This window comes from Podarcis pityusensis, assembly GCF_964106645.2.
Source record: "Podarcis pityusensis genome assembly, chromosome: 8".
NCBI lineage: Eukaryota > Metazoa > Chordata > Lepidosauria > Squamata > Lacertidae > Podarcis > Podarcis pityusensis.
In genome coordinates this window covers 45,967,560-45,980,719 of record NC_138033.1, presented here as the reverse complement: position 1 = coordinate 45,980,719, position 13,160 = coordinate 45,967,560, and the positions used below count along the sequence as shown (strand labels likewise).

The following is a 13,160-nucleotide window of genomic DNA, read 5'->3' as shown; positions in this document are numbered from 1 at the left end:
TCCACAGACATCGGGTCGTCCGCTACGGCGAAGCGGAGACCCACTTCGGAAAACCACAGGCGGCAAGAGCCTGTGGTCTTGAGGCTCGGTGGGCGCCTAAAGCGACCCTCCAAACGTCAAAGGAACCCCGTAAGGGGCTCCGGAGCGTGGAGGGGGGTTGCGGCGCTGTGAGCCGTTTCACAGTCTGCGGAGCGAAGCCGCGCTGCTGCTGCCGGTGAGCGCTGATCCCTTTTTTCCTGTCAAATTCGGATTCGGAACGAAAACCAACTTACTCGTGAGTAAAGACTGAATCACTTGAAATTAGAGACTTTAAATTAAAAGATCTGAACTTGGTTGAACTTGGCTGAGAGCGGAGAGACGTGGAAACAGGAAGTCCGTCTTCCGCTGCCATTGAACTTGAAAAAGCAATTAGCTGGAGGAGTGGAGGCTGAAAAAAAGAGCCTTTAAACTTTACAGATCTAAGCATCCACTGAACCTGCAATCTAAAGTAAAGATTCTAAGTTAAAGATTTGGAATTATTATTTGTATTTGACTTTCCTCCTTTTATTGGATTACAATCAAAAGGTGAAACCCAGGGTCCGGAGCTGCCTGAGCTTTGAGAGACTGAGCTGTCAGTACTGCAGATTTGGATATTGTATATTGGAACTTGCAACAATCTGAGGGTATTGAGACCTTCTAATTTGAAACATTTCTTTGGAGACAAGTAAGCACTGTTTGTAACAAAGTGATTATTAATATCAACTCTGCCAAATATTTGTATCTGAAGGTTCCTGGATACTAAATTAGACTCTGAAAGACATTTTAAGCTCCCTCTAGAGGATTGGATTAAAACAGTGACTTTACATTTACTTTCGATTCCCTTGTTGTTTGCTTTCTCTGGGCCTTTCTATTCCCATGGGAATAACTCAGTGTGACCTTGACTGATAGATAACGTTGGAATGAGTGGCACAAGAAGAAGAGGAAGAGTTAGACAAACAACTTTGACAACTCTAACCTCAGCCTCGCAGACACGCAGATCATCTGTACCTACTTTGCCTTCAGAAGTAGAAGTAGAAGAAGTTGCCTCGTCACAGGCAAAAGAGGGAGAGGGAGAAATAGAGCAGTTACAATTGGAAGATATGGCCTCAGGAGCATCTGCTTCTGTTTTAGACAAAATTTTTGAAAAATTGGAAGCTTTGGACAAGAAAGCAGACGAGCAATCAGCAAAGATTGACAAAAATACAGAATGCCTAAATAAATTAACTGTACAAGTGGCACAGAACACACAGGCAATTGGACAGTTAACGGAGGCCACAGCAGAAAATCGGAAATTGGCTGAGGATACCAGACAAAAATTAGAAAATTTAGAACAAGAGGTAAGACCACTCACCAAACAAGTTGGGGAACATCAGATTTATCTTTCTATGATAGAACTGCAAAATCGTGAGAATAACTTGAGGATTAGGTCGTTACAAGAGGCAGAAGAAGGAAATCTAGCTGAGTTTTTGACCAAAGAATTCTCCAAGTTCTGGAATTTGGAGGAAAAGGACTTCAAAATTGTGTCAGCTTTCAGACTTGGAAGATTTACAAAGAAGGAGAGGCCCAGAGACTGTTTGATAACATTGAGATCAAAGGAGGAAAGGGACAAGATTTTGGGCCTACACTACGGAAAGTCACTGGAGGTTCTGGACAGAAGAATTGAAATTTACAAAGATATTCCAAGACAACTGTTGGATCTTAGAGCCGCCTACTCTGAACTTGCCAAATTATTAAGGAGCAACGCAATTCCATTTAGGTGGGAATTCCCCCAAGGAATATCTTTTACCTTTAGAGGGAGAAAGGTCAAAATCAGAACATTGGGAGAGACAAATTTCTGTCTACACACGGAGAGGACCTTCAAAAAGGAATTGAACTACCTTCTGGGCCTGGGGCAACGCCAGTACCAACACCAGCACCTGGGGAACCTGAAGATTCAGTGAAGATACCACCCCTGGAGAAATAACCAGATCAATTCAGGATGTCTCTGCAACTGTTGAGTTGGAATATTAATGGTTGTAACATTCCGGAAAAAAGGAAGAAAATATTTCATATATTAAAAAAAGAACAATTGGACATTATTTGTTTACAGGAAACACATGTGACGAGGCTCCACAGAAAAGTGTTAATAAATAAAAGATTGGGCCAGGAATTTGTATCGTCGGATAAAGTTAAGAAGAGAGGCGTGGTGATATATGCGAAAGAGAGCCTGTCACCTAAATTCTTATTTAAAGATGAACATGGAAGAATTTTGGCAATTGAGATACAACATCAAGGAGAGAAATTGTTGATATTAGGAATCTATGCGCCTAATGAAGGGAAATCGGAATTTTACAAGAGGCTGCAGGAGACAATGCTGGATTATCTGGACTACAACAACATCATAATGATGGGAGATATGAATGGGGTCGTATCAACTAACATGGACAAGTCACAAAGCCAAAATGTTACAAAAGACGGCAGACTACCTAAAACTTTCTTTGAAATGACAGATAATATGGATCTGATTGACATCTGGAGGACAAAGAACCCACTAGGAAGAGAGGGAACATTCTTTTCTGAAGCCCAACTGACCTGGACAAGAATCGACCAAATATGGATATCTAGAGGCCTGGCACCTAAGGTCAGAAAAGTGGAAATCTGCCCAAAGACCTGTTCCGACCATAATGCAGTAAAAATGGACATGACACTATTACCAACTGGATCCTTTAGATGGAAGATGAATGACAACTTGTTCAGAGATCAGGAAATTACCAAGAAGGCCCAAAAAGTTTTGAAGGATTACTTTGAGATAAATATGAATACTACGGTGGAAAAAAGAACCGTCTGGGACGCAAGTAAAGCCGTAATGAGGGGATTCTTGATACAACAGAATGCAGTAAAGAAAAGAACACAAAATGAGAAAAAAGATAAAATTTTGGATAAAATAAAAGAACTAGAGAAGAAGTTAAGAGTGAATCCGAAGTCACAGCCAACTCTGAGAGAAATTAAACTTTATCAAACACAATATTCTAAACTGATAAATCAAGAAATTGAATGGAAGGTTAAATTAATGAAACAAAAAACGTTTGAGTCGGCGAATAAATGTGGAAAACTGCTAGCTTGGCAGTTGAAGAGAAGACAAAGATTAAATACGGTTACAAACTTAGAGGTTGAAGGAAAAAACATTCAGAATCCTGTGGACATTAGAAAGTGTTTCCAGAGATACTTTAAAAAATTATACACCCAAGGGCCGCAAGATGAGGTTGAGATCAAACAATTTTTGGCAAAAAATGGACTATCCAAACTGTCACAAGAAAATAGGACAACCCTGAATTCCAAAATAACACGACAGGAGATTGAACAAGCCATTCAGAACATGCAACTGGGCAAATCTCCAGGGCCAGATGGGCTGACCTCCAAGTACTATAAGACATTAAAAGACTACTTGATACAACCTTTGATGGAGGTCAGCAATGAAATTTTGGAGGGGAAGAGGGCACCGGAGTCGTGGAAGGAAGCGTTTATCACATTAATACCAAAGTCGGAAGCTGAAAAGACACAACTTAAGAACTACCGTCCCATATCCCTTCTAAATGTGGATTACAAAATATTTGCAGACATTTTGGCAAGTAGATTTAAAAAAGTTTTAAATGAAGTAATCCATAAGGACCAGGCAGGCTTTCTCCCAGGTAGACATCTGTTTGCCAATACAAGGAACATTATTGACATTTTGGAACTTTTGCAAACAGATATAAACACAAAAGCAGTTTTAATCTTTATAGATGCGGAGAAGGCCTTTGACAACATCTCCTGGAAATTTATGTTGGGAAATTTAAAAGAGATGGGAGTGGGATGGGGTTTTGAGAATGGGATTGAAGCGATATATTCAGAACAGAAAGCTAAATTGATAGTTAATAATGTGGTTACAGAAGAGTTTAAAATTGAAAAAGGAACACGACAAGGATGCCCTATATCCCCTTTGTTATTTATCTCGGTTCTGGAAGTGCTATTGAATATGATTAGAGGGGATCGGTTGGTGGAAGGAATTCAGGTCGGACAGAAACAATACAAATTAAAAGCTTTCGCAGATGACCTGGTTTTGACCCTGCAGAAGCCAGAGCCTAGTACGAAAAGAGTATTACAACTGATTAATGACTTTGGTCGGGTGGCTGGATTTAAATTAAACAAACAGAAAACTAAGGTTTTGGGAAAAAATTTGACAGATACAGAGTCAGAACGGTTTCAGAAAGAGACGGAACTTAATGTGGTTAAAAAAGTAAAATACCTAGGGGTAAACATAACAGCAAAAAACCTAAGTCTATTTAAGGACAATTATGAAAAATGCTGGGCAGAAATTAAGAGAGACTTAGATAGTTGGTCAAAATTGAAACTTTCTTTGTTAGGCCGAATTGCTGCTATCAAGATGAATGTATTGCCAAGGATGTTATTTTTATTTCAAACACTTCAGGTTTTGGACAAGACGGAGTGCTTTCAGAAGTGGCAGAGAGATATTTCTAAGTTTGTCTGGCAGGGCAAAAAGCCCAGAATTAAGTTTAAGATATTAACTGATGCAAAACAAAGAGGGGGCTTTGCCCTGCCAGATTTAAAGTTGTATTATGAAGCCGCAGCGTTCTGCTGGCTAAAAGATTGGCTACTTCTCGAAAACACTGATGTGTTAGATTTGGAAGGGTTCAACAATGCTTTTGGATGGCATGCATACTTATGGTATGACAAGGTTAAAGCAAATAAGGCCTTTAAGAACCATATTGTCAGAAAATCATTGTTTAATGTCTGGACAAAATATAAAGACTTGCTGGAAAATAAAACCCCAAGGTGGCTTTCACCTTTGGAAGCTAAGGCCCGAAAAAGACCCAATATGGAGGCCAAATGGCCAAAATATTGGGAAATTCTAGAAAAAGATGGAGACAATTGGAAACTGCAGAGTTTGGAGAAAATGAAGGATAAAGTGCGAGATTGGTTACATTACGCTCAGATTAAAGAAGTTTTCAAAAATGACAAGAAATTAGGGTTCCAGGTGGAGAAATCGAAAATAGAAACAGAATTGTTAGAACCTAAGAGTAAGGTACTTTCAAGGATGTATAACTTGCTGTTAAAATGGAACACACAAGACGAAATGGTTAAATCGGCTATGATAAGGTGGGCGCAGGACATTGGGCATAATATTATGTTTGAGGACTGGGAAAGGCTGTGGAGTACTGGATTGAAATTTACTGCATGTAACGCTTTGAAAGAAAATGTAATGAAAATGATATATAGATGGTATATGACCCCAGTCAAACTTGCAAAAATTTACCACCTGACTGACAATAAGTGTTGGAAATGTAAAGAGTGTGAAGGAACATTTTTCCACCTCTGGTGGACTTGCCCTAAAGTGAAGGCGTTCTGGGAAATGATTTATAATGAACTGAAAAAGGTATTTAAATATACCTTCACTAAGAAACCAGAGGCCTTTCTTTTGGGTATTGTCGGCCAAGGGGTGGTAAAGAAGGACCAGACATTTTTTATGTATGCAACAACAGCAGCAAGGATATTACTCGCAAAGCATTGGAAAGCTCAAGATCTACCCACACTGGAAGAATTGCAGATGCAACTGATAGACTACATGGAATTGGCTGAGATGACCGGCAGAATTCGTGACCTGGGAGAAGAGAGGACTGAGGAGGATTGGAAGAAATTTAAGAATTATTTACAAAAATACTGCAATTTGAGTGAATGCTAAACAGGATGCTAGATCAAAATAACTGAGCACCACTAATTTAGATGATTTTAAGAAAATAAGTGAGAATTGAGAAAATATAACTTTTTTCGAGAACTAGAAGATTATGAAACATAGAAGGGATGTAAGAATGTAAATAAGATAATAAATTGCTGACAAAATGTTATAACGATGAAAGTGGGAGCGGGAGATGTGAGGAAGTCCAAAGAAAATGTGAAATTATGTTAAGATATATGTTACATTGTTTATTATGTTTATTTCTATTGTAAAACCCAATAAATCTCTATTAAAAAAAAAAAAAAATTCTGGGTTTGTTTGTTTTTTGACAAGAAAGCCGCCTCTTCAGCGCATGCGCGGCAGCCTACAAGCCAGAGAACATATGCCCTCTAGCGGCGCCGGCCGTTCTACACAGGAAACCTCCACTTTACATGCATTCAGGAAACCTCCACTTGTTTTTATATTGAGCGGATGCCATCCTGTGATGTGACAGATCCAGCGGCTGCCTGAACCCTTCTCTCCTGTACTGTAAGTCCTACAGATACAACTGGCCCTTTGAGGGTGACCAGACTGCTGATGCGGCCCCCGATGAATTTGAGTTAGACACCCCTGCTCTAGTCCCTAAAACCTGTATGAGCTTTCGCCCATTTTTCTGTTCTCTGCAACTTTCTGGGATGCATCCCTTTTGCCACTTGGAAAATACAGATAGGATTGCTGGGACTGCTTCTGATCGCCTGGCTCCACAAACCTATAGGTTCCCATTGCCTTCTGTGTTAATGTTTTTGGGTTGTGTGTGTTGCATTTACTTTTGTGAAGATTACAGGGAGAAAATCATTTTCACACTTTTATTCCAAAAAACCCCAACAACTCCCCACCCCTATTGATGCAGAAATAGTTTAGCAGAGAAATACTTTATTCTTCTACAGAGGCCCACCAGTTTGCAAACACTGACAAGCCACCTTTTTTTTTAGTAAGTCTACCCATTTCACTTACAAAGTCTGTGTTCTGCTTGAAATTTAAATCCAGCTGTTTGTGCAATAAGTGAGGAGGAGAGGGCTAGGAGTTTATGACTTAGCAGGTACCTATTGATTTTTGTAGGGGTCTTTGTTGGGCACACAAGCACAGAATGGTCTTGAGTAATGTTATTGGGACTAACTAGGAGAAAGGGAGCATAATGGCATTGAAATGGGGTATATATCTCAGTAAGGTTTAGGTGAGTGTTCTTTTTTCCTGCTATAGGACAGTACAGTCCTATGTAAGTGTACACAGATCTTAATTAAGTCAAGTACTTAATAAATAGGCATAAGATTTGGCTGTTTTATTATTTTACCTCAATAGATTCCTTCTGCCCTCCTCTGCTTTCCTCTAAACTCCACTAAAGGCAAATGATGGTTGTGGAATGTCATAGAAGGAAGCTGCTTGGCACGAGGCATTCCACCACTTACACCCTCCGTTCTCAAGAAACCACCTGCTGTTTGGATGCAGAAGGCTTTGTTGGACTAATTTCTTAATCATCTTTGTTTATAATGACATAACCTTCTGGGCTAGTTTCATTCACTGGTACAACACAATGATCGGAGTCTGCAAAAGAGGAGTGACATCCTTCCCCTCTGCACTGAATGTTTGCTGGAGCACCGCCATGATATCCAACCTCAGGGTGGGTGATACAAGTTGAGTCTGGTGGTTCACCCATGTGCCTAAGGTACTCTGCAGCTTCCCCTGATCCCGGAATGCCAACCAGAAGTCTCTCATAACCTGAATCACCTGTGGGACAACTGCACCCAGCGATATCGCGGAAGAGCTCTGATGAGTAGAGGTCAACGGTGAAGCCCTCTCTATCCCCACCAGGTTGGTCTGAAAGTTTCATCCTAGAATGTTGCAGTTCCTGGATGCCTCTCTTGCTGCTTAGGGATTCTGGCCCTGCTGTTTCCTCTACGGGATACACAAGACTCTCTACACCAGCTTCCTTAAGATTAGCCAAGGATGAGTCACAGGTTCCCTCTTTACTTGCATTGTTGCATGCCGTGAATTTATTGTTGTGTAGCGGAGTGTTCCCTTTCAGTTCTTTTGGCTGGTCTGTTGAATCTGATCCATGAATTGCAAGGCAGCTCATGGCATCGCAGATCTGAGATTCAATAGTCTCCCGAGAGGATTCTTGGCTCCTGTAGCTATAAGGGACTTCGCCTTCCAAAGCAACATCATTAAGTATGGCTAAGGCTTGGGGGCCACTGGCACCAGGAGAAAGGAAAGTGAGTGGCCATGGTTTATTTGCTGGTGGGCCCCGTCTTGACCCAGGGAGTCCTGTGTTCTGAGTCTTGTCCTCTGAGGCTTTTGGATGGGGCTCTGCAAAGTGGAGCGGCTTTTGCGCAATGACAATGTCGCTGTATTTAATCAAGAAATCCTCGCTATCGGAGCTTTTGATGCAGGAGTTTGCCAAAGCATTTCCCTGGGCTTGGCTTGCATTTTGCTCACTTGTGAATTTGGAAGCAGCCGGCGGAGTCTCTTCTGTAGTCAATTTGAGAGAAAGTTCATTTCTTTGCCCACCATTTCCAGCTTCTTCAGAGGCCTGCTTGCTGTGGGTCTGCTGAAGATCAAGCATCTCACTTCTTCCTCCAATAATCATGTATTCCTTTCTCTGGCAGGGCCAGTGCTTTCTGTCTAGGTTATCTTCAGGAGAGCAATGGTTTTGGGCTCTTCTCTTCTGTAGGATATCCACCAGATCGCTGTCTCTTACATCCTCTGCAATTTCAAGGAGGTCTTCACACTGAATTCGTGCAAGGAATATTTCAAAGGCAGCTTGTTCCGTTTCCTCCTCACTGAGCTTCTTGGCCAGTGAAAACTCTGTGGTGGTAGTTGCAACGTAGCCAATTTCCTTCAGTAGCTTTTCTACTACGCCTTCTGGGAGAACAGATTGCACATAGTAGACAAAGTTTCCTGTAAAAGTCTGGGGAGGGGGGCGGAGAAGAGTGATGTTAGGAAACAAGATGGATGGGGAAAACCAAGCACTTGGTACTGCTATGGGTTGTTGTAGCCCATACAATGCTCTACAATGTTGGAAGAACCATAGCTCAGTGTTAGCGCCCAAGCTTTGCATGTAGAAAGTTCCAAGTACAATTCTTAGCATCTGAATACTGAAAAATTCAGGACACAAAAGAAAAGTACTTATTCACACCACACAATCTACAGGATCCACTACAGTAGTCAGCTTCCAATGACTACTGGAACTTCAGCCTTTCCTTACTCCTGTTTTTCTTTATGGCATGGCTGGGGAACCTTTGACACCCCCCCCCCCAATGATGTTGTTGGGAGTGGGTATTGTCAGTTCCAGCCAGCATGGCCAATGGTCCACAGATGGTGGGAGCTGTCATCCAACAACGTCTGGAGAGACACAGATTCCCTGTCTCTGCTTCCCCCAGCACTCCAATTCGAAATGTGCCCATTGTTCCGATAAGGTAGGTGGCCCCTGTTCCAGGCCTTATGGACAAATTAAAAACAAACAAACAAATCACCTGGTTCAGATTGAATCCACTAAAAAGTTCTTAAGAGGACTCAAATGTGAAATTGCCCATCTTTTAACAAAGATGACCTTGTCCCCAAGAACATCTTCCACAGAAGAGGACTGAAAAGTGAGCAATGTATCACCATTAAAATAAGAAGACGCAGTGCTTCCCATGGGGTTACTCAAGGGTATGCAGCACTGGCACCTCTTTTTTTGTTAAATAGTGTGGCACTTACTGTAACAAGTTCATGGTGAGTAGCGGCACCTATTTTTCTAGAAAAACAGCACTGAGAAGAGGGAGATATCCAGGAAATTAGCACACCTGTTATCTTAACACCCCTGTTCTAGGAAAACTGGTGGAAATAGATAATTATCAAGCATGCAGAAGAACAAGTGCTGCTGAAAAAGAACCAGTATGGCTTCCTCAAGGATAAGTCCTGTCTAATGATAATTTTCCAGAGTCTAAAAAAGTTTGTGGATAGGGATTTGCAACATAGCAACATTCTGCTTGTACAATAAGCAGAACCTAAGTCGCCAAATATGTTATGCAGGTACAGCACAGCTTAGGAAATAACAGGATTTCCCAAGAAAGGCAGAGAAACCCATCTGTGAAATGGAGCAGTTGACCTGAACCCTATTAGAATGGTCCATGACAGTGAGGAATAGGTGCCCCCTGAAAACAATCCTAATAGCACACTTTTCACCGTGTGCCAATTTTGTGTGAAATGAAAGGCACCCCAACTGTTTTTTCGCCTCCTTGAGTTCTGCAATCCCTCCCTCTAAGCTCCTCTTTCTGCCCATGATTATTTCTCTACCATCCCTCCCTCATGAAGGTGAAAATGTAAGATGGGGGGGAAACAGTGGTGCGGCAACCTGTGGTCCTACAAAGAAGTTGGAATAGTTAGTGTGTTGGACTAGGGACAGGGAGGCCCAAATTCAAATCCCCACTCAGCTGCAAAGCATACTGGGTGATCCTTGGGCCAATCAGTCTAACCTGCCTCACAGGGTTGCTGTGATGATGTAATGCAGGGGGTGGAGAGAATTGGACAAGGAATGGGGAGGCTCAGGGCTGATCCACACGCCACATTTAAAGCATATCCAGCACACTTTTAAAGCACAGGACTTCCCCCAAAGAATCCTGGGAACTGTTGTTTGTCAAGGATGCTAGTAAGGACACCTCTGTGAGGGGGAAACTGCAGACACCAGGATTCTTTGGGGGAAAACCATGTGCTTTAAATGTGCATTGATTAATAATAATATAATGATAATAATTTATTCTTTATACCCTGCTCATCTGGCTGGATTTCCCCAGCCACTTTGAGCGGCTTCCAACAAAAGATTCAAAATACATTAAAATATCAGTCATTAAAAACTTCCCTAAACAGGGCTGCCTTCAGATGTATGCATTCATGTTCAAATCCCCCCTCTCCTGCAAAGCTTACTGGAGTGATCATTGGGCTAGCCACTGCCTCTCAACCTCGGCCTACCTCACAGGGTTGCTGTGAGGATGCAATAGGGCGGGAAGAACCAGGTACACCACCTTGGGAGGAAAGAGTGGGGGTAACAATGCAAAAATAAAACAAACTCCCCCCACCCCATGTCTGGCTAGGGTCAATGGGACCTCTAGGGCAGCAACCCCTGGAGGGCACCGCCTTAGCTTGCCCCTGCTGCTTACTCCAAGGGGACCCGGCTGCCCGCTTACCTTGAGCGACTTGATCTCTTTCCTCCACGGAGAGAGGAAGAGGTTGACGCAAATCAGCTCCAGGAACTCGAAGGCTTTGAGCAGCTTCCGAAAGACGACGCCCCCCGTCTCCCCCTTGGCCGCCAGGCAGCTCTGGGCGAGGCCGGCGACGTCGAAGCCCCCCGGAGCCCCCGCCAAGCCGGGCTCCGAGGCCAGCAGGCGCCGCGCGCGGCTCTTCACGGCCGCCTCGTTGCAGACCAGAAGTTTCCCTTCCGCCCCGTTGGCGCGGTAGAAGGCGAGGTAGTCCCGGAGCAGCTCTGGCGCGGCGCCCGCCCCGGCCGCGGGTCTCTTCATCGCGCCCAGCCAGCCTGCGCGGGAGGCGGAGACGACACCTTCTCCCTTGAAATGAGGGCAAGAGGTGCTGAGGTCTTTTAGATAAAAAAATAAGGCACAAACACACACACAACGTGCCCGAGCACTTTTAAGGACTCATCCGGACTGAGGAAGTTGTGGCTACATCGGAGCTCGCCCTGCTTCAGCCTCTTCATTGGCCTGCTCATTGATCTGCCCGGGATTTAAATGGCTACGCCGGCTGTCAGTCAAGGATGGATCAAAAGGACTTTTGTTGCCGACCCGAATCAGGAAGTGGTGGGGAATTCGAGGCGCGTCAAAACGAAAGTGAAAAGAGCCGCTTGAGATGGTGTCTGACGCTCTTGGGCGTCTGAAGAGTGGACGCTGGAAAGTGGCATTCAACTTTTTTTTTTACTCGGAGTAAAACCTATTGAGATGCCAACTTGCGCCCGTTGATATCAGGCTGTGTATACAGCATATGTTCAAAAGACGTTTATTAAACCACATGTCGTCCCACCGACCCCCAAGAATCCTGGGAACTGTAGTTTACTGCCTACAGAGCTACAATTCCCATTACAGTACCCTAAAAAAACACACCTCCCAGGATTCTTTGGAGGAAATCATGTGCCTGCTCTGTGTAGAATTTAGTTGGTTACAACCCTATGTGTTGTACTTTTTACCCATTCTTCAATCCAATGGTTCCTAGGCAAAATTCAACATTTATTTTATGTTAATTCATAAATTTGTGTCCCCATCCTTGTTCCCAAAGGAGCCCAGTAATAAAACACTAGCATTAAAAATGAATCAAACTTTAAAAACTTTCAAAAACAATTTAAAACATCTAAGAACCTTTCAGAACAACCACATACAGTCACAGCTAATAATTTCAGCGTTATGAGGAACAGTGTCTTTCAACCATCAAATGCCTGGATAAATAGGGATATTTCAAAATTTCTCCTGAATGTTAATAATGAAGCAGGCAGATGGACCTCACCAGGGAGGGCATTCCACAAATGGGGGAGCCTTTGTTACTCTGCTTCAGGTGCAAAATATTGTTATGAGTTGGGAGAGTAAGTCTCCGTGAAACCTTGGGCCTTCCTTTTCTTTTTTTTTAAGATAATATTTATTATTTTTCCAAAAACTTAAACACTAAAAAGACAATACAGTACAACACATCAAATTAACAAAACAAAACAAAAACAATAAAATAAATCAAACCATTTCATTATCCCATCTTTCATTCACTTATTTCCACGACCTCCTCACACCTCCCTTTTTGTATTCCACTTCTATTAATTGTTTCAGCAATTTCTTTCCATCTTCCTCTGTTTTCTATCCTATAATTATCTTAACTCATTCTAACCTTATTTTTCCTTTAATACTCTGTTAACCTATCTGTACTTAATTCCTTATAACATTTCTACTAAAGCCATATAACTTCATTCCAACATTTTTCTAACATTCATTAATTTTACAGTATTTCTGTAGATAATCTTTAAATTTTTTCCAATCTTCTTCCACCGACTCTTCTCCCTGATCTCGGAGTCTGCCAGTCATTTCCGCCAGTTCCATATAGTCCATCAACTTCATCTGCCATTCTTCCCGGGTGGGTAAATCTTGTGTCTTCCAATACTTCGCGATGAGTATTCTTGCTGCTGTTGTTGCATACATAAAAAAAGTTCTATCCTTCTTTGGCACCGATTGGCCGACCATGCCCAGGAGAAAGGCCTCTGGTTTCTTCAGGAAGGTATATTTAAATACCTTTTTCATTTCATTATAGATCATCTCCCAGAATGTCTTAATCCTTGGGCATGTCCACCAAAGGTGAAAGAGTGTGCCTTCAGTCTCGTTACATTTCCAACATTTATTTTCGGGCAAATGGTAAATTTTTGCAAGCT

The 13,160-nt window shown here is 42.4% G+C and overlaps 1 protein-coding gene across 1 annotated transcript; it reads right to left on the bottom strand.

Annotated features, from left to right (window-relative positions):
- Window positions 1-6,562: 6,562 nt before the first annotated feature.
- Window positions 6,563-11,418, bottom strand: LOC308483084 (uncharacterized protein). The gene is made up of 2 exons (XM_081016634.1): window positions 10,933-11,418; window positions 6,563-8,675 (listed from the first exon to the last, which is right to left on the bottom strand). Exons 1-2 carry the CDS (start codon window positions 11,263-11,265, stop codon window positions 7,239-7,241), a joined length of 1,770 nt encoding a protein of 589 aa, XP_080872760.1. The 5' UTR covers window positions 11,266-11,418; the 3' UTR covers window positions 6,563-7,238.
- Window positions 11,419-13,160: the final 1,742 nt, after the last annotated feature.

What these genes read in the sequence shown, in the direction of transcription:
- LOC308483084 (XM_081016634.1), bottom strand. Translation starts at nt 11,265, where the DNA reads ATGAAGAGACCCGCGGCCGGGGCGGGCGCCGCGCCAGAGCTGCTCCGG. An exon ending in AAGAGATCAAGTCGCTCAAG is followed by an intron (nt 8,676 to 10,932) that starts GTAAGCGGGCAG and finishes CCCCCTCCCCAG; the next exon opens with ACTTTTACAGGAAACTTTGT.